Source organism: Balearica regulorum, chromosome 12 (assembly GCF_011004875.1).
Source record: "Balearica regulorum gibbericeps isolate bBalReg1 chromosome 12, bBalReg1.pri, whole genome shotgun sequence".
In the NCBI taxonomy this organism is placed as follows: domain Eukaryota; kingdom Metazoa; phylum Chordata; class Aves; order Gruiformes; family Gruidae; genus Balearica; species Balearica regulorum.
In genome coordinates this window covers 4,702,393-4,723,921 of record NC_046195.1, presented here as the reverse complement: position 1 = coordinate 4,723,921, position 21,529 = coordinate 4,702,393, and the positions used below count along the sequence as shown (strand labels likewise).

At 43.4% G+C, this 21,529-nt stretch overlaps 1 protein-coding gene across 33 annotated transcripts; it reads left to right on the top strand.

The window, feature by feature from the left end:
- Positions 1-1,240: 1,240 nt before the first annotated feature.
- Positions 1,241-21,529, top strand: TPM1 (tropomyosin 1). 33 transcript variants are annotated; one of them, XM_075764303.1, is made up of 11 exons: positions 1,421-1,680; positions 2,345-2,470; positions 2,650-2,775; positions 8,976-9,109; positions 10,339-10,456; positions 10,910-10,980; positions 11,798-11,873; positions 12,422-12,484; positions 12,742-12,811; positions 14,092-14,170; positions 15,608-15,816. In XM_075764303.1, the coding sequence occupies exons 1-11, from the start codon at positions 1,567-1,569 to the stop codon at positions 15,609-15,611; spliced, it is 981 nt and encodes a 326-aa protein (XP_075620418.1). In that variant the 5' UTR covers positions 1,421-1,566; the 3' UTR covers positions 15,612-15,816. The 33 variants fall into 33 exon arrangements, 32 of the variants coding, with proteins under 32 accessions (XP_075620428.1, XP_075620425.1, XP_075620416.1 ...); XM_075764302.1 differs by lacking the exon at positions 11,798-11,873 and adding an exon at positions 11,229-11,304; XM_075764301.1 differs by lacking the exons at positions 14,092-14,170; positions 15,608-15,816 and adding an exon at positions 20,585-21,529 and having other exon boundaries at positions 1,333-1,680.

The following is a 21,529-nucleotide window of genomic DNA, read 5'->3' as shown; positions in this document are numbered from 1 at the left end:
AGATAAAGAGGCTGCCTAATTTTCTCTTTGTGCAACCCAAATCCTATGGAGCTTGTGCACGTCCATGTACTTTCTGCACTGTACAAGGGAGTGTGCATTGTGGGAAAAGAGCGTGTTGTGTCTTGCTCGCTGTGCTGATGAGACTGTGAGACCCGCCAGTAGTGAAAATAGGTCTCCACTTAATTATATGTTATTTTGTTAATTGTCTCTCTCACTGTGGCCTGTCTTGCTGGCATGGCAGGCGGAGGGTGCAGGCCACCTCTCCAGCCAGTTCTCTGTCCCAGCTTCTCCTGGTCTCCATCCCTCACAGCTGTGGCTACCCCCAGGAGGGCAGCTGACCTGCCGCTGTCCCAGTTAAGGGGCATTTTAACTCTCCTCTGCCTTTTCTTTTCAGTTCGCTGTTTGTGCCCCTTGCATGTGCACGTCTCCCTGCAGAGCCACAAGTCCCAGCGAGGTCCTGCAGAGGAGGGCAGTAGACGTGGGAAACACTGGCATCCGCTGGCACCTCCGCTCTGCCCCGGCACCACCTGGGGAGGAGTGGAGAGCCTTCCTGTGCCCCCGTGGTCACTTGCACCGGGGGTCTAGGTCGATCTCAGCCCCTTTCCCCCTCGGTGTAGGTCCCGCCGGAAGCCCTGCCCGCCCAGCCAAGTCTAGTCTTGGTGCTCGGCGCTGTACGGGCCGGCCCAGCACCCCGCCGCCCGCACTTGCCGCAGCCTGACTGTTTAGTAGAGATGCCTCCTCCTCCTCCTCTTCCCCTGCCCGTGGCAGCCGGGGGGGAAGGTCTTAAAACCCATTCATTCCGTATGTGCATGCAGTTAACCCCTTACTGCCGCTCCCCCTCTCCGCAGCCTTGCGTGTTTCCCTGCCGCCTAGCGTGGCCGGCTGCGCCATCCTCCTGCTTTAAAACCGATTGATTTACACGGGTGGGACGGCTCCAGCACGGGGCTGGTGTCACCCGGACACCTTGCCCGCCCGGAGCAGTCTGCGCGGCCGTGTCCTCCGCTCCCCAGGCTCCGACTTGCTGCCTCTTCCCCCCGCACCCCCCCCCCCCCCCCCCCCCCCCCCCCGCCAGGAGTAGCATGGAAACGTCCCGTCCTGCCTATTTAGAAATGGGAACAAATTGCTCCCCCGCCTTACCTCGCCTATCGTATCCCATACATAGTCATATCTACGGTCAAATGGCAGGCAGCAGCGAATGGGAGCGCTGAGCCTCCGAAATAAGCTGGCGGGGAGTGAGAGAGGGAAAGGGGTAGGGACGAACGGAGGAGGGAGGGGAAAAAAAAAAAAAAAAAGCAAGCCCTTTCCAAAAAAGTATTGGATGTCTTGAGGAATGCAGTCAGCCCCCTGGGAAAGTACATATCTGTGAGGCGCTCCCTGCCCGCCGCTTGCACTTCGCCGGCGCCCCGTCCCGCACGGATCAGCCCCGCCGCCCGGCAGCTCCGCACCGCTTCGCACCGCTCCCTTGGGGGCTGCGGCTGGGTCTTGGACTCGGGGCTGTCCCGCAGCTTTTCAAGTTTTGCTTTCGGGTGCAATTCGCGCGGGGACGCGCCCTAGCCCACCGCCGCCATGGATGCCATCAAGAAGAAGATGCAGATGCTGAAACTGGACAAGGAAAACGCCTTGGACAGAGCCGAGCAAGCCGAAGCGGACAAGAAGGCAGCGGAGGAGAGAAGCAAGCAGGTCTGCACCAAGGGCCCGGGCGCGGCCAGCGCCGGGGCGCAAGTCTTTTCAGACGACTCCCCCTTCTCTCCCTCTCTCACTCTCTCTGTCTCTGTCTCTCTTTCTTTCAATATCTACCTTATATTCCCACCACCACCACCTCCGGCAGAACTGGTTGAACTTTTCCTAAGACAGAGCTTCACCCTGGCAGTCCCTGGCTGGAGGTTCCCGGGGTCCCGGCGGGAAGTAGTGCCCCCCGCCCCCAACACCCCAGCTGCAGAGCGGGGCCCTAGGACAGCCGCATGGTCTCTGTGCCTTTGTCATAGGGGCACGGCTGGGAGAGGCTATCTCGAGCCTCTGGTTAGCAATGGACAGACGTGCTGCGATTTGGCAAGACTCCTAAAGCTATGTTCGCTCCCTCCAGCGCCACCCAGCAGACTTGTCCGATTCCAGCTGCCCCCGCCCCCCCCCCCGATGTGTGTCCCATTTTCTTGGTCTTCTCCAACCCCCCTCCTTTACACCTGGGGCTTTATTCGTTTGGGGGAGGGGGGCACATTGGTTGCACGTTTCTGGGAGATCCTGAAGGAGGAGGGAGGAAGGGAGAGGGATTTAAAAATTAATTTCCCACTTTTCTAAGCCCAGGGAGAAACATATTTGTGCATTGTATTTCCTCTTGTGCACCTAGTTAGAGGATGACATTGTGCAATTGGAAAAGCAATTGCATGTGACGGAGGATGCAAGGGACCAAGTGCTGGAAGAACTACACAAGTCTGAGGATAGCCTCCTCTCCGCAGAGGAGAATGCTGCCAAGGTATCGTGCCTTTGCCACAAGCAAAGAGAATCTAACTGTCTCTCCTTCTCTCTCTCTCTCTCTCTCTGTCCTTTTCTGTCTCTTCTGCACTCGCACTTCTCCCTTTGCACGATCACGTTGCCTGCTGCACCTTTTCCCGCCCGCCCTCCCCTCTCCACCACTTTCCACCCGTATCACAGCTGGAGGACGAGCTGGTGGCTCTACAAAAGAAGCTGAAGGGCACTGAGGATGAGCTGGACAAATACTCCGAGTCTCTTAAAGATGCACAGGAAAAGTTGGAACTGGCTGACAAAAAGGCCACAGATGTAAGTTACCCCCATCCCTTTCACCACCACCCCAGCACAGAAACCACACACTCCCTCTGCACAGGACAGCCAGGACTCCTACCGAGCAGCGGTCCAAAGCTCTGCTGAGGGCAGGGTCCAGGCACCTCCTGGGCAGGGAGGTGGGAAACACAGCACTACCTCCTTGCATGAGGTTTGCATGCTATCAGGGGCATTTGATTGGGTTTCTGCTCACTTGACACGTGCTTTTCATGTATATTCGTCACTCTAGACATGAAAGTAAAGCACAGGTGGATTGTCCGTTCAGGTGATGGGGAAAATGGCTTAGGCTGGAACAACACTATCTTGATAGTGAAGCAGAATCAGTTACTAGTAAGTAGATCCAGGAGAGGCAGATCCAGAAGAGCAAGGGCTGCTAGTTCTGTCTTCAGGAAAGCTGTTCCTAGGCAAGCATGTGTTAGAACTGCTGCTAGATACTAGTCTGGCTCACTCGCTGGTCCCTGAGCTGAAAGATCCTCTCTTACTTTTTTTTTTTACTGGAAATCACGGGAACTGTTTCGCTTGTGAAAGAAAAGTTCAATCTCGTGTGAAAGAAAATTGTCCGGAAGATGATACTTGCTAGGTTTGCAATTAGAGGACAGGGATCCTGGGAGCAAGCAGGGAGATATAAATAGCTCAGTACTTTATATGGTAATAATGCAAGAGCTTGTGCCTCTCCCAGGCCCTCAACCCACCCACCTGTCTGCCCCTGACATGCATTTAATGTATCGCCTGCATGGAACCATGCGAGTTTTTGTCTCTGCAGTTAAGATCTAGATCTCTATGGCTGCTGCTGTAAAACCCAGTTTTCTCTGAGTAAATCTCAGGTCTGAATTAGAGGATTAGGTGAAACCACAATATTTCCAAAGCGATGACCGTCCTTTTCCTATAGCTCAGCTTTAAAAATTAACCTCAAAGCCATAATAAAAAGAGTTGACACAGACAAAGCAAGCAAAGTATTTCAGGGGGAGAAAGGATACTTTTAGAAGGGGAAATGTTACCAAAAAAACTTTGCATGAAAGACAACACGCTTTTATCTTATTTTACTCCTAAAATGAACAAAGGATAAAAACATTTTAATTTAGTATGGCAATTTAAGTTGCATAGTTTTGAGAGAGAACTCAAGAACTTAACAAACATAAGCATGCCTAGGAATGGGAGAGAGGAGTTCTGTGTATAATGTGGATCAGATGTCTGTCGTCTCCTCTGTATGGCTGCATAGATGAGAGGCAGCTTCCTAGCAGGACGTTTGTTTAAATTGTTCAAAGGAACCACATATAGATCCAGGGGAGATATTCCTTATAAGGAAAAGTATGCAGAGTATTTGGAAATAGCTTGCCTAGGATGAAGGCAGGAGAAATGCTACTAGATTCCCTTTTTGAAATGAAAGCTCTTCCAAACCAATCCTAATGCCATTTTCCTTTGCTGGAAAACAGTGTTTGGAAGCTAGTTGAGGGCAATTTTATTTGCAGTCATCCCTCAGGCGGAAGGGTAGGCAAGTGTCTGGCTTGTTTTCATCAAGGTAAATGCTGTATTTAATGGTATGCATGGAATATGTCTGACATTTTAAGGATGTCTCTTTTTTTGGTGATGCGGAGTATCTTTGGGGCATTGCAGTTGACCCAGTATTTGCCCTACTAGTTTGGGTAGTTCCAAGCCTTAGGAAAAAGACAGGGGCAGGGGAGGGAGTGCCGGTGCCCTGGGGTGGACTCGCCTTACACAGGGGGATGAGGAAAGTTTACCTCACCAGTGTTACTCATCTCGCAAAAGCTGGGTGCATGCCCGGAGCCACCTCACCTGGGAGGGGGCAGCCGCAGCTCCCTCCTCTCTCCCCTCCGCGTGTCTCAGGACCTAGGCCAGATGCAGCAGCAGCTGGCGGCGACAGGTTGCTCGGTGTCATTTTATTACGCTCATAGTGGGGCGGTTTAGCGGGGGAATGTGGGTCCCGGTTCCGGCCCCGGGACGGCCCGTAGGAGTCCGCGCGCTACGCCGCCAGGGGGCGCTGCCGCCCCAGCGCGTCCACCTGGCGACGGCCGCCGCCCCCTCGGTCCCCCCGGCCCGGCCCGGCGTGGCCTGGTCCGGTCCCGCCGCAGAGCCCTCTCCCGGCTGGGGCCTGCCTCTCCCCGGGGCCTGCCTCCGTGCACGCCCCGGTGGTGCGTCGCGCCTCTCCTAGCTCGGTGCGGGCAGCCCCGCCCCGGTGCGCGGTGCGTTGCGGCGCTCCTAGCTCGGTGCGGGCAGCCCCGCCCCAGTGCGCGGTGCGTTGCGGCGCGGGGGGACTTCCGGGGCTGGGGCAGGCGGAGGGAGGCGGTGCAGGCTAGGCTAGGCTAGGCTAGGCGAGGCGCGGGTATGGCGGCGATGAGCTCGCTGGAGGCCGTGCGGAGGAAGATCCGGAGCCTGCAGGAGCAGGCAGACGCCGCCGAGGAGCGGGCGGGCCGGCTGCAGCGAGAGGTGGACCAGGAGCGGGCCCTGCGGGAGGAGGTAGGGTCGCCGGTTCGACTTGGCCCGGGGGCCGCGGGCGGGGGCACTGGGCATGGGTCCCGGGGCGCGGCTGACCCTCGCCGCTCCCTGGCCGAGGGGTCGGGCTGCAGCTTCCTTCGCCGCCGTCTCCAACAAAATGGTTACCTGCCGGCCGCTGCGGCGCCCCCTTTCACCGCACTGTGGGCGGAGGCAGCCGTTCCCGGCGAGCAGGCCCGGGGCGGCAGGTGAAGAGTGGGTCACTCTGGTCTTCGACCTGGAGTGCTGTACTCTCCGTCTCGGTGGGGCAGACGAAGCTGTGGTGCATAAATAGACCGCACTAAGTCTGCTGGCCAACAGTAAAACGCTGAGTTGGAATGAGGTTGAACTTAGGCAAGATGTTTGAGATTGGGTGTTTTGTATTAGGTTCTGAGCAAGCTTTTTGGTTGGGTTTTTTTTTTTCTGTGTGTGTGTGTGTTTTGTTTGTTCGTTTTGTTTTTGAAAGTGCCAGTTGTTTGCTTATCTCGTCCAAATGAGTTCAGGTCTGGGAAGTCAGCATGCTGACTGTTAAGAGGTTATATACTTGGGAGTGAACCTGAAATGGCTGTGTCTGAGTACTTAGAGTACCTGAAAACACCCCAACAATATGATCATATGGGTCCTGTCACTATACATGTGTAATATGTTTAGCTTGTCAAAACCCCTAGCTAAGATAGGAAAGGAACTGTAGGCATGGTTTTAGGGAGAGGCAAGATCAGATGTGAGAAGCACAGACTCACGTAGCAGAGAGATGCAGTTACGGGTGGCAGTTACAGCAAAAAACCTGATAGGGCTGTTTGCATTGTCATTGACCTTGGGGAATTCTAGCAGCTGTTAACTTAATGTTTCCTGCTGTGAAATGTACGGTGTCCTTTGCAGTGGTTTTAGTGCCTTCAGTGGTTGCATAAAAGTGACACAAAAGAACAAATTTCTTATTAATGTAGTTTATTACAATAGAAAAAATGGTGATTACTGGATTTTCTCATATTGTGGGGCTTTCTGCACATTCTGGGCACCAAGTTCAAAGGAAGAGCCTTCTGATTACTTGCAGGTGATCTTCCCAAGGAGTCAAATATGGCTCCTTACACTTTACTAATACCTTTTTTTTTTTTTTTTTCCAGTGAGGGATCACATCAAAGTCATAAAATTGTTTCATAAGGGTTTCAGTCTTTAAAAAAAAAAACAACGAACTGTACTTGTTTTCTAAGCTTTGTGGAGTAAAGGACACCCATTTTCCTACTTTCAGTAACATGTATTGTTCTAAACAACATATTAAGGGATTCCCATTAAAATGGGAAGCTTTGCTATTACCTTTTGTGGCAGAAGTAATAGTACTGGAGGAGTGATTACAGCTTGCTGGTGAAGTCTTCCCATTAGAGCTCAGCCACATTGCTATGCGGCTTAAGCTACTAAAGGTTAATGTTTGTCTTCCCTAGAGTTGGTTTATGCGAATGAGGTGGAATTCTGCAGGGTACATTTACTTGGTGTTTAAGGTTTTTTTTGGAGGGGTCAGTGCTGGGGTGAATGAAAGCAAAAAACTGAACTCACAGGCACATGTAGACCTGTGCCTCTTCCATAATGCTACTTATGTACAGATTTTTTTATTGTCACAGCTGTATTTCTGCATGCTTGAGGAGGGAGGCTTTGAGAACATTGCAGCAAGCAAGCTGAGGTGTGAATCTGACCCTTCCCTTAGTGTAATGCCTTAGAAGTATAGCATGTGACCAGCTAGGCTAGAGTTTTGTTTTCTTCTTCCTGTGCAAGGTACAGATATGCAAACAATGAAAAAGCTAAAGCTGTGGCCAAAACATATCACAGCTTACAGCTTTTGATTGTTAAACCAGATTGTTAAAAGTTTCAAGACTGACTAGCAGCCATTGCCTTCAAAAAGGATCTCTTCTGTTTTGACTGCATGCATTTCAAGGGGCTGTTGGCAATCACATTTTTAGAATGCATTTTTCTTACTTCTTCTGGAAAACAAAATCTCTCTTAACAACACTAATAATAAACACCCGATGGTAACTTATCCATGTCATCGCTCATTGTAAAAATATGCGGTGTATAAGTGCTATCGCAAAACCGCTGAAGGTCCTGTTTGCCTGCTAGCCGTGGGAGTGCCCCTTAATGTCACTGGGGTTTTTTCCTTCCTTACCATATAAGGAGAGAAGTCCTGCTCTGCAGAAGAGTAACATGGGCCAAATAAGGCTGGTTGGTAAACCCCTATTGAGGTGCAGGAGCAGGAAGTAAAAACTTGAACTTTAATCACTCTGTGTTTTCTAAGCGTATTGTATGCTCTTATCATGATGAGGAGTCTTGACATGATAATTATTAACTTGTAACATTACAAATTTCCCAAGGGTAACATTTATCAAAAGTTGTTTTCTTTCTCAAATGAGAATGTTCAAATTCTTACTGTTAAAAGCCAGAGGTCTGAAAATACAAGTTTAGAGTACTACTGCTCGATGACATAACCAAATATTTTATATTTGGGTTAATGGTGGATCTCTAAGGATGAAGTCTCTCTTCTCCTGATTCTACATGTTCACTGGCAATAATCATTAATGTTCAAATATATATTTGCTTCCCTGTTTATGTATTACTTCTAATCATTCTAGTGGGGCAATGTTACTGTTATGTCAAAGGTAGCTGTGTCCCACCCCCCTCCCCCACACACTAGATATCATAGGAAATTCAGATGTCTGCTTCCTCATAGCAAGATCATTTTCAGTACCGATTAAGAGTAACTGTTATTTTTGGAAGGAAGTAACTTTTAAGAATAATGACCTTTTTATGTATATTTGGCACGTAGTATCCTTTGGAAAGAAATAAACTTTAAGGAGGTTACTACGAGAAGGCTGTTATAGAACTTACTCTGCAACTTAAGCGAGTGTAGGTTTGAGAATGTCAGAAGTGAAAGCTTGTAATGGTAAGAGGCAGATGAGTTGCTAAGGTTGTACAGAAGATTAAGTGAACAGGTAATGCAAGAGAGGCAAATCTGGGGATAGTTTGAGGATGGCAGTATGGAAGGGGGGAGGGGCAGGGAATAGATGTTTTAAGGAATTGTTGCCTGTACCAGGGCCATTCTGAGATGTAGCCTCTGCTGATGCTGCCTTTGTCAGCTCTTCCATAGCTTGCCTGTAAACAAAACTTGTGGATATTTGGGCATTTCTTAAATGTTCTCACACTCTTTCTGTGTCAGCTGTCTCATCGCAAATGCTGATCTAGGTGTATTTTTGCATGTTTACATTGAACCCTTCTTATGGAACTCAAGGGAATACTGGGACAATTCTTACCAAAATGTGGCAAAGTATTTGGGATAACATAGAAGAATCGGTTAACTAGTTGGTGTTGATTAAAAAAAAAAAGGAGGGGAGACTATAATTGGTTAATGTCATGCAATGACAGAAATTATTTGGGGAACGACACATAATTCTTTCAGTGCAGTTCTTTTAGTACTAATTGTACAGTCCTTAATGTGCTTTGTTTAAAGGAAACATTAATCACTTTTTCCTCCATTAAGCAATAATCTCACAATTCAATGAGGGCATGTACATCTCTGTGTATGGGCTTTCTAGTGGATGAAGTCAGAAATTACTGAAACGCTGTTAAATGGTACTAGCAGGTATGTGGGATAATCTTTCACAAGAGGTGATGTGTGACTTATTAATTTCTGTTCTTCCTGCGCTTAGGCTGAGAGCGAAGTAGCTTCTCTGAACAGACGCATCCAGCTGGTTGAGGAGGAGTTGGATCGGGCTCAGGAGCGCTTGGCTACTGCTCTGCAGAAGCTAGAGGAAGCAGAGAAGGCTGCAGATGAGAGTGAAAGGTGGGTGGGGCCACTCTTGAATGGATCATTACCCTTATGACAGAGATGATAATTGCCAGGGCGTGGGTTCAGGAAATAAATTAAGCCACTCCTATGTCTCTGAGCATGTGTAATCCACTCTTCCTTTGCCTACATGGTCTTCAGTTACAGCTTGTCTGTAGGGATGTCCAAAATGTGTAGGCTTGAATTCTTTTTTGTGTCAGTTGTAATGATAACATTTAAGTGGGGTAGGGCTTTTGATGTATCGTGCCACATCCTGGAAAAACCGCTTGGCCCAGCCCAGACTTCTCTATTTGGATGACAACATTCTGAGGGTGATTCTTGATTTCATTGTGGGTAGAAAATCTCACCTGGAGAATAGCAAAGTGCTGGAAGAGGCTTTGATTCTCCTGTTGGCGAGATTGACACATGAAGGTGAGCAAAAGAGAGAACAAGCATGATAATTCATTCAGATTTAGGCTGGGATTTCCAGAAGTACTTACTGTAAGTTAGCAACTCAAGATTTGTGGCTTTGGAAGATCTTCTCCTTTACTTCTACAAATTGTATTTTATGTCTGTGATAGTGCCTTTTATTGGAAAAGAATCCTATGTGTTCTGCCTATGTATTTCTACCTTAGTCGTGATGCAGCCTGTTGAAAAGAAAAGCACCCAAGACTCACAGTGCATTGTGAAATAGTTAAGAGAATTTGGGTCAAACATGCATGGAAAGGGCAATACACAATGGTTCCTGTTATGAAGGAGTTAAATTTTGCTTATGGAGGGCAGAGAGAGCTCCAGTGCTCTAGGGCTCTGACATAGCAAAACTCATGGGAATCTGTTTGGCCATAAACATAATGCCTGTCAGTCCTGCAGGGGTTGTGCTGTTTCACAATGAGTATAAAAGTACAGATGTCTTTAGTCATCTTACTAGGTTTTTAGAAGCAAGACTTTTTATTTACCTTTTGATAAGATCAGGTTTTCTTCAATTTAAAATTAAAAAGAATAGTACAGCTCAACTGTGGTAAGAGATAAACAAATCAAGTTTTATGTCTTCCTAAGACATGCTTCTTTCCTTTGAACTTCTGAAGCGTGAATGCATGGAACTAGATTTATGGTGTGAAGAATCAAGTATCTTACATGCTTCGTTCACCTTAATACACCTGTCTGAAAGTCACAGTCCAGTAGTAATAGAGCTAGAGGTAAATTGGCAAGCCCCAAATCTTGCATTTCCCATTTTTCACATCTTTCAGAGGAATGAAGGTGATTGAAAATAGAGCCCAGAAGGATGAAGAGAAGATGGAAATCCAAGAGATCCAGCTTAAAGAAGCTAAGCACATTGCTGAAGAGGCCGACCGCAAGTATGAAGAGGTCAGTTCTTAAGTGCAGGTCATCTGTTTCCAAAGCCCTTTAGGCTGTGCCTGTAATTCTTTTTTTTTTTCCTCCCCCACCTTTGCTTTTTAAGTTCAAAAGATTACAAACACCACTCTTCATGGCTGCAGAAGGAAAAATGGGCACCTGGATACCTCAGGGAACAAGGTGGCAGGACATGTGTGCTCAGATCTCTGCACTAAAATGGTTGAGAGTATTCCCTGGTCTCTTAGGGAGAAAAGTATTTTTAAGTTGCCTTTTGGTGAATGAAAGAGGTCTTGAAAAATGTCAGATAACGAAGACTCAAATGAATAATGATGTTGCGTAATCAAAACTCATGTGTTGACCAAAAAATGTAAAGAGGCCCAACTCTCTGCTCTGTGGGTTCTAAAAACAGGTGATGGGTGCTGCAGCAACGCAATATCCCCAGTTGTCATTCGCCTTTTCTTGTAGGTGGCTCGTAAGCTTGTGATCATTGAGAGTGACCTGGAGCGGGCTGAGGAACGTGCTGAACTATCAGAAAGGTAAGTGTTGAACTGCCCCAAGATGTGTGCGAGGTGCTACAATACAACTGTAACAGCATGGAATATTGGCAGTACACTGTGTGTTCAGCTCAAAGCTATGTTTTACTCATTTACTCTGATTGAAATAAATCGTCAACGCCAAAGTAGATGTGTTCATATGTGTGTGCGCGTGTGTTTTGTCACTGCATGCTGTACCTGCACACTGATTTTGTGAATGGCTTTTGTGCATTTCATGTGTTCACTAACAGCCAAGTCCGACAGCTGGAAGAACAGTTAAGAATAATGGATCAAACGTTGAAAGCATTAATGGCTGCAGAGGATAAGGTACTGATACTAATAAACAGTTTCTAGGTTTAACTGCAACCCAAGTCTTTCAGCTTCCATAGCCAGTTAGCTCACTCAGTAGTAACAAATAAGTCCTCACTATGCTCTTTACTCTCTTTGCATCTTGCTTTGGTGGTTTTCTTTGGTCTCTTTTTTGTTTGTTTATTCATTTTTACCTTTAAAACTGATCTCTTGTGCAGCCAAAAAAGAAGCTGAACTGTCTCACGTGTAAAGGCTATGTAAATATATCTGTGTAAGCCAAGGGCTGTAGATAATTTCTGTGTAGTTGTCATCTTAATGTACACTTGAAATGGAATTTGGCATCGTAAAGAGTTGCTTTCAATCTGTGATGGATTCAGCTGCTTTTGAGGCTGTTCTTTTGCTCTGTAATTATTTTCATTTTTCTCTATATTTTCCCCCTACTTTCTCCTGTTTCTTTTGCTTGACTGAATCTTCCATCCGCCCCTTTCCTGCCTTCCTTCTGAAATAACAGCAAATGTGCTGAGCTTGAAGAGGAGTTGAAAACTGTGACCAACAACCTGAAGTCGCTGGAGGCTCAGGCTGAGAAGGTAGGCTAGAGACTTATGTGAGAATGTGTCCCTTATGTTATCATCTGGCCTGTGGGGTGTTCTTTGTAGACTGATGACTTTGCAGCATTTCAGCAAGGCTATTGTCAGTAGAAGCATTTGGACTTACTGCTCAATTTGTATTTGGCTCTTACCGGAACCTAGCATTCCTTCTAGTTCCAAATTAGGTTAGTATTATTTGACCATGTGTTCTGTTAAGTAGTCTGACAGGATTAAATATTATTTGTATAATGTCCCTCAAAATGGCACTTGTGTGCTAACGTTAAATTTCCCCAAATGCCGCTCCTCTTTAAAACTGTAAATTTCTACTCAAAGTTCCCACCATACAGCACTGGAATATAACTCAAGGGAAGTTTGGCTCTTGCAGTAAACTGTGTATTAGCACATTCTGGTAAGTGGAAATAATTTAGTTATACCCACATTAATTTCTTGTATACAGTTGATCTATTAGAAGAGAGTCTTGAATGTGGTAATTTTTGCTATATTTAGAATACCTGATGTAATATCAGGGATCCTCTTTCTAATTACAGTACTCACAGAAAGAAGACAAATATGAAGAGGAGATTAAAGTCCTGACTGACAAACTGAAGGAGGTAAAATTAGAGCTGGTCTTTACAACTATCATACAATGCAACTTTGATTCTTTTAATATAAGCACTGCTTTGATGCTTTAAGGATGAACACATAATTTTGGAGACATTTAGTGTTAAATGTCTCTCCTAAAAATTAGTACTGCCTTATTATATGCCTCCTCTCAATGTACTTTTTCCTCATTTGAATTGTTGCTCCTCTATTCGTAAGTACTTATGTGTGTGTTTCCTAAAGTAGTCTGTATTTGTCTTGACTTTAGGCTGAGACCCGTGCTGAATTTGCTGAGAGGTCAGTAACCAAGCTGGAGAAGAGCATTGATGACCTAGAAGGTATGAGGTTTTGTTTTTCTCACTTAGTGTAGAAACACAGATCTTTTATTCTCCTGTTGTTTGGTTTGGGGTTTGGTTTTTTTTTTCAGTAACCAATTCTACTCACCTAACTTGTCCTGCTTATATAAATGGGTCTGCCTGAAGAGTAAAGTAGGCAAAATGTTTTCTGATTGAAATGTATTGACAACTTAAATGCTTCAGGTGAACAGTGTTCTGCTCTTGCCTGTTTCTTTTTTTCTCATAGTCTCAAGACTCCTTTCATTTTTTTGCTTTATACTCTTCTACTTGGAGATCTATATATGTATAGGGTAAAAGATTAGATGATAAGTATTATTATCTTACTAAAAAGCTGATGAAGAGCTGTGTTTTGTAATAATTAGGAATGTAGCAAGCTAACCTAATCTATTACTGTGATAAGCGTGGGTCAGGGCAGGCATTTTGTGACATAGACCAGTTGCTGTTTTTCAGTAGAGCTAATGGATTGTATACGTAATCAGAAGGACAACTTGTTTAACTTCAGAGAGTTTATTTTAAGGCTTTGATAAATCTTTCAGAACTGCAGTAGAATAGTAGAATGTGCTTTCTCTCTCTGGAGAAAATAATTCAGTAGTGCTTTGTAATTAAAGGTTATATGGAGTTTACTGTTTAGATGCGTTACACTAAGTCTAGGATTTTTTGATTGCTTGGTGTGGCAGGCTGACTTCTGCATAAAAGGTATGAAATATCTAGGTATCTGCTGAAAATTTATGATCACTGACTCGGGAAGGAAGCAGAGAAGAAAGATAAGTGTTTAGAAGGAACAAAAATAGCTGCAAGAAACTGAGTTTGACATAACACAAACCAGAGTGGTTTAAAAAAAAAAAAAAGGCAGAAAATAAATGGTAGCATCCTCCCTGAGCCCCATTTTTGGATCTTTTCTCCCTAGCTCCTGTGTGTGCCCCTAATGTGCATTAAAACAAAAATCCAGGGCAGTGAAACATGGATTTTGCTTCCCTTGTACACTTTCTTTCCTTTGTTTTTCTCTTTATCACAGGTTGCCCCACTGGCAGTGCAATTAATGAACTTGTCACATAAAACTATTCACTGTTGATTTTCTTATTTTTTATATTCTTCTCTAATTTTGCAATTTTTGTTTTGTCTGTCGCAATGCCTCTTTCTGTGTGCTCTTCCCCTTTCTTATGGCTTCTGGATGGTGTCCCATGCTACCACCTTCACCTTCCATCCCGTGATTGCACTCCATTTCCTTGCACAACTCTGCCTTCCCTTGATGGAATTTTTAGATGAGCTATATGCTCAGAAACTGAAGTACAAAGCCATCAGTGAGGAGCTGGACCACGCTCTCAACGATATGACTTCCATGTAAATGTCTTCCCAGCTTGTGCCTGCACCTGCTTCCCTGCCCTCATTGGTTGCGCGGTTCCGGCCTTGTGAAATTATACTCCCTTTGTAGTGGGAGATGCATTCCTTTAGCGAGACTAGGTGTACAAAATACCATGAACAATTTCTTTACCGTGGCAGAGTGTGGGTGAGTGTTGTGCCTAGCCTGGTAAATACTCATGGTGATTTTGTAAGCTGCCTAATAAGCTTGTGTTTACTCTTTCATTCTGTATCTGCAATCCTTGTGTCTTGTGGTTGCCCTTTGTTTGTAGCGCTGCATTTATCCTTTCAGTTCACCTCTGTTCAAGCGTTGTCTACCAGGCCCATTGTGTTCAGTTTAGCGAAGAAAATTGCCTTGGTACATGTTGCATTCAGAGTGTATTCTTCTGCTGTCACAGTTTTTCTCTGGTTGAGTTCTCTATTAATGACAGTGGAAAGTGTTTATCAAAATTTCCTTAACTGCTCTGAAAATTTCAGGTGTTATCAGTAAATTACAAGTGTGGAAATTTATTTAAAATACTTTGTCGCTTAAGCCCGTAACAGTGACAATTGATTTGTAGGTTGCTTCTACATATTTTGTGGAGGATAGTAGTAATTTAATTTGAATATACCAAAAAGGTAGTGGTATCAACTTGAGTCATAAGGAGAAAATTGAGTGTATTGGGTGGCAGGAAAGCAGGAGAGTGATCAATTGTAAGGTGTGACTAGTCCGTGTAGTGTTTGATACAAACTGACTCTTCTTCCATCAACCTAAAACTCTGAACAGAGGTCAGCTATGCTAAGTCCACCTTCTCATGCTCATACCTTTCACTTGCATGAATCCCGTACAGTTGACATGAGAAAGAGGAAGAGTTGTGGCTCTCAAGTGCTTTTAAGGTGCAATGTTTAGTCCCAGCATTTCTGTTTGGAAGCGAGCACGCTTTCAGCAAGGCATAAGCTTTGCTCAGAGCTTGAGATGTATTTTGCATGCACCATATTTTAAATGTTGTTTCTTTGCTTTTTTTTTTTAATCCCTATATCTGTTCATTATTTCCTTCCCATTATTCCTCTCCCAACTTTTTAGTAGGGGTCTAATGTCTGCTTTGATTTTTATTTATTTTTTTAAATTCCTTCCAGCCCCCCCAACATAGGCTTTTCCTTAGTGGCTTATCAAGCAAATGGATTTCTTTTTCCTCTTCTGTGTACAGAGATTACAATATGTCTTTAAGTTGGGATATTTCTAAATGGAAAACAGACTTTAAAATGTACTCTACTAGTACACAAGGACATTACTAGAGCATTCCAGTCCCAGCATGGTGTGGTGTTTCTCTAGTGGTCATCTTGGCATGCTGGGCTCTGCTGTGCTGTTGCTGCTTTTTTGGAAGTCTTTACTGCACCTTTTTTATTTTCTACCGTATCTCACTTTTTCTTTTCATGCAGATAATTTTCTTTGCTTCACTTCTCCAAAGACATCTTCATCGGGTTGGATAAAACATCTTTCCAAGCTTTGGATGTTTCATGGGTTCATTGTCCTGTCTTCTAGCTTAGTTGACTCTATTCCTCTAGCACCTGTCTCAAACATGCTCTATTTGTGCTCTGCTGTACAGAAAATCTACATCTCTCAATGTAAAATAAACATCCCAGCTGTATCCCTTTTGCTATTCCCTTGCCTTTTATTTATTTAAATAACTATTTCAGTTAATAAAAATTGCTTTTTTGCCATTAGGGATTTAAAATTTTTTTGTGTTTCCATTTTTTTAATCTGCAAACACTTGCCTGAACATTGATAATGCTGAGCCAGTGATGGCAGTCTATGGGATGAGAATGCTACTCTGGGTATTTTGAGGTCAAAAGTGACCAGTAATGGTCTTAGTCTTTCTCAAAATCTGATGCAGATAAAATGACAAATAGATGTAATGGGAATTTTTTCAGTTGTTATTGTTAGACCAAAATCTACAAGGACACTACTTCCTTGGGGTCAGTTGGTCGTGGGAGCATGGCTGAGAAAGCAGTTAAGTCCTTGACACCAGATTTTTTCACTTTAAAGTCTGAAATTTTCTTCTAGTTTGATGCTGAAGACTTCTTGTCTTCATATAAATGTGTTTGTTCATCAGCTTAAATATTTGAGACAGATTTAAAGGGCTAATATAAAAAAATTATTTTTTTTCACCCAAAAACAGTCATTTAAATGTCTTGCAACACTGCTTGCTAACTTTTTTTTTTTTTACACAAAATACTTCTTGAGTGGCATGATAGGATTGGAAGCTCAGCAGGGAGATTTCAATAGCTTTCCACTCTTGTGCTTAGCTCAGACTTGTGAGTTTGAATTGCAGACTCATGAAAAATGTTTCAGAACTGGAGTAGGAAAACTCTCATCGCTACACTAATAATCAAATGATTCTGCTGCAAAGTGGAACCTACAGATTTCAGGATTGAAAGCCTAAACACTGGCTTTCAACTGATCTGGCAGTGCCTAATTAAGGATGAAGCATTAAATACTGACACCTTGCTTTTTTGTACTGTTGTTTGCACCTAGAGAGTTTATTGCATTATTAGGTTTTTTTATTAGTTTTTAGCTTGTAGAATAATGTAAGCGTCGCATTCTTGTTCAAGATTATTCAGCAGTGTAGTCTAGGCTAGATTTCCTCCCCTCCCTACAACCTGTTTTCCAAATAAGGCTTGCAAATGGATGCATCGTCTTCCCCCCAGCCATCCTCAGGTAACTTTCTTATCTCAGTTTTTTATTCCCTGACACATATCCTAATGTTACTGGCTATGGGGAGAAGAAGCCCAAGTGCAGGATATGTATCAGCAGTCACAGGTAGTCCAGATAATAAAGTTCAATCATGAATTGTGATACAGTAAGTGGGTTTATACACTGTGTGTATTGCAACCGAAAAGTCAAATTTTTAGTGTGAAGGTTAACCAAATACAATGGAATGAGTGTTAGTAAAATAACTGAAGCTGACATGGTTAACTTCACAAATGCAAGAGTTATGGGGAATGTGGTCAGCTGTCACTTGTCAGCTGAGCCAGAGTAACTTACGCTACTCATGCTACAGCAACTCCAACCCCTTAAGCTATTGTGTGTTTTGGTTTATTGTGTCAGCAGTGTTTTTCCCCCTCAATTCCTTGCAATACTGTTGTTTCTTGGAGGGAAGGAGGGGAGGAGTAAAATGTAATGTAGGAACCTGTTAATTTTTAACCCAGCAATTTTGAACATCAGTATTGAAATCCTCCCTTTTCCTTCAAACACAGATGATCAGTGCTCTGCACTGTAGGGTAATGAATTGCTGAACAGAGTCCTGGAAATGGGCAGTGCCATGCAAATACCCAGGTAGCTGTGTACAGAATTCCTAGCTGGCCCTGCTGCACTTATCCTGACTCCACAGAGCTGTTGTTGTTTCTCACTGCAGCATATTTCAGCACTCTTGTCCGTTGGACCTGACCTGTGCATTACATTGTACATCTCGCAAGGTTTGGCCGTGTGTAGCTAGTCTTGTACATGAGGCTTGTTGACAAGAGTGCAAGGCTGGCTCTGATGTCTCATTTGCCTGAGCTCTCTGCTGGGCTGAGGCTGAGCCTCACTGGGTCTGCACCAGAGCTTGAACTCCCTGCTTGGCCTAAGGTGGCTGCCTACAGAGCTAGCCCTTGGCTCTACCTCTGTGGTAAATAGCAACCTAGACGGACTGCCTGTGGGTAATCAAGGGCTGACTCTACACTGGTAAATGCTTTCCATGCTTTACCTGGGGGTTTAGTCTCATTTTGAATGTTGAGAAATACTGTAATACTGCCTCAATTAGAGAGGAGTTTTCTGTCATCAAGGTAAGCATCAAGTTCTTAGTTCAAACTATGTTGTCATGTTTGAATAACAACTAAATAGACTTTGCCAAACAGAGTGAAATTTTAGTTACTTGGAAGTTTCAATGGTTTTTTCCAATGTATATGTGACATTATCCTGACAAGAGACAAGATTCAGTTGTTACTGGTCCAGGATCAAAGCTCTGAAACGTGCTCTGGTTTTACTGAGGTGGCTGTTGGAGTTTGGGCTGGGGAGGAAGCTGTGAGGAGATGCTGCTCACCACACAAGTATGTCCTGCAGACCAGCTTTGCCATTGCTGTGTCCAGAGCCTGCAGGGGATGAGGATTTCTGTGGAGGCTGTTAGGAAGCTTGTGGAAAAGAATCAGAAACAGTCATTTCCTGTAGGGGAATAATCTAGGATCAAGAGGTCAGGAGTGCAGTTTGAATCGAGACTATTAAGAATGTGGATAATTTGAGAAAACAAGACAGTTGAAAACCCATCATGGAACGTTTTTTCACTCTGCAGAACACCTGTCACTAAATGCACTGTCTCAACACAGTTGCGGTGCTTCTCTTTGACCGTGAATGTGAACTGTCCTCTCCGCTTGCTGTATTTGAGCTGCACAGGTTTTCATACTTCCATTTCATTTTCACAAAACGTTTGGGTTTGTTTTCTTACAAAGTACAACTGGACAGTTTAAAGGTATTGAAGTGTGTTGATACCAGTAGCAGAAGTATGTTTCCCTACCAAAAATACCATTTTGGCTGTCAGGTTCCCCAGGAAGGGAGTATGGGCAGTCAAACCTAGAGGTAGTTGCCTACCAGCATCTCTGTTGCTGTTACTTACCCTGGTTGTGACGCAGTTGCTTTCCCTCCACTGAGAGATGAGGTTCCACTATGTCTTAAATATTTTACAAAGAAAAATGGCACTCATAAAACAAATCTTCCACATACTCTACATACAGATTAAAGCAGGACTTGGTCCTTCTAGGAATATAGCTGCAGTTCTTCCATATCCATTCCTACTTATCAGCTCTCACCCCTGTTCCCCACAACAGGAATCCTAGCCAGTTCTTCATAGGTTATAATAGCTGTTCCTTGGAGTAGCTATTTAATTACTAGAGTTCTAGAAACAAAGGTAAAATGTTTCTCTGTATGTTACTGAACTGTTTGTGGTGTGACCAGTTTCTTTATTAACTCTTACTTAACTGTTTTCTCTGTCTAATCTGTCTTCATTCTGCCTCTTTTTTTTCCCCCCTTCTAACCTGCTTGCTGCCTGTACAGACCAACTCTACCAGCAACTTGAGCAAAACAGTCGCCTAACTAATGAACTAAAGCTGGCATTGAATGAGGATTAAACTTTAGTGTGACTATATTGTTAACTTGTTTAAAACCTGCTTCTTCCAAATTTCCTTAAGAATGAATCAGTAAGTGTAGAAATAAGCAAGAAATCCTGAAATTGATTTTTTTTTTTTTAAGACTGTTGATTCTGTGGTAAATGAATGGATGAAATTCTCAGTTTCTATTGGACAAATATGAAAATGCCTCTTCTGGATGAGGCTTTTCATTATCTGTATGCACACCTACTTTGGAAGAGCAGTAAGCTCTTTAACTGTGGAATAGCTCCTTTCCACTTCAGTAAACAGCTACAGCATTTAGTTAACAGTATCCAAAAAATAACAGCCTGCCTTGTAGAGAGACATTCAGTTTAATTGACATGAATTGGCCCTGAGATTTCTACTAGAATGTAGACGAGAGAAAAATGTTCACCAAGATTCATATTTCTGTATTTCAAAACCAACATAAAGGATACTTACAGCTGTTTTGTTATCTGGAGACTTTAATGCAGTAATTTTGCATTACTATGAATTGGGCTTGTAGTTGACGTAAAAAAAAAAAAGAAAGAAAAAAGAAGAAAAAAAAAGAAAAAAGCCCCAACAACCCCAAAACCAAAATTAAATATACAAGCTAGGAATGGAAGCTCCATCTGAAAATACCCAGGCAGTTTAAAGGTATGCTTGCATTAGTATGAAGTTGTTATCACTGGATTCTGGTAGGATGCAGCTCTAGAACATTGTGCTCATTTATTGTATCAAATAAGAGTGTTAAATGAGTGTCCTATAAAAGTGTGCATGCAACATAAAGCTCAATTTTTAATTTTTTTTCTAGAAGAAATAAATTACCTAAATGTCACTTCACTGAAGAGACTAGTTTTAATTTTTTTTCTTTGCAACTTCTGAATTACATAAAACTTTATGTAATTAAACCTTATTTTCTTTATTGCCCTACTTACAAAAACAAAAGCCATTCACTGTCCCACATTCATATCAGCAAAGAGCTTACAGAACATGCAAGAATTGCATCTCTGTCAGCAGTGCATTTTCTTAACAAATGCAGCTGTAAACAGTTCTAAACTTGCATTACTTGCCATTTGTTTTATTAATTTGAAATTCTCTCTAGTTGTGTTGTCTGGGGATATCGGTATTTATGAGCATGCACATTTCTTAACTTTCTAAACCCTCCAGTAGAAATGATGATTGCATGCCTTCATGTTCTGAGAATCAGTGCCTCCAAAGAACTGCTATTCATGTTTTAATTTTCTAATCCCACAACAGAGAAAGTGGCGCATGCCAAAGAAGAAAACCTTAGCATGCATCAGATGCTGGATCAAACTTTACTGGAGTTAAACAACATGTGAAAACCTTCTTAGCAGCAACCACGTTATTTGTTTTATTATTTTTACACCTGCTTGCCGTGAAACCCCATAAACATGTCTTTATTTTAGTTTCACCACATCCACAAGAACATCTGCTAAGTTATCAGGCAGGGGTCAGGGAAACACCAAAATGGGCAAGCCATATGCGGGTTAAACTATATTACATTATGGTTTAAATGTGCCATTTCCCAACAAAAATGTTACCTACACTTTGTAGAGAGTTCAGCAATTCAGTATGCTTAGTCTTTTGAAGAATCCTGGCTGTGGCAAAAAGTGTCCCACCTCAAGTGCCAACTACAATTTTTCACAAGAAGAATGATTCATGTTCAAGAGAGATCAGGTAGAATTGGTGCTATTTGGAACAAAAGGTTCTACTGAAGTCTTTTGTTTGATATCAGACAAGTCAGGAGTTGTCCAGCATAGTAATTTATTTTTATCAGAATTTTATTGATCTGTGAGGATTTGGACTTTCTGTGCTTTCTAATTCAATGAAAAGAAGGTATGTAAGCAGCAGAGAAAAGTGAAGGCTTCTGGAGGTTTTAAATTGTGTTCTTGCAACTCAATACAGAAGTGTAGGTCAGCATTTCACCTTGAGTATTCATTCAATTGTATTTTTCATGTTGAAATGAAAGATTCAATAAATTCAGGAGAAAACATAAATTTGGAAGAGATTGGTTTAAAATGTATTTTATTTGTGTGGATTTTGGGGAGGGGGAGGAATTTATAAACCAATATTCGCCTCACTTTTTTTCACACTTTCTTTGAGCAGTTTTAAAAGTATACCTGTATGTAAACATTGTATAATGATATGGAATAAAATGCACATTTTAGGACATTTTTTAAA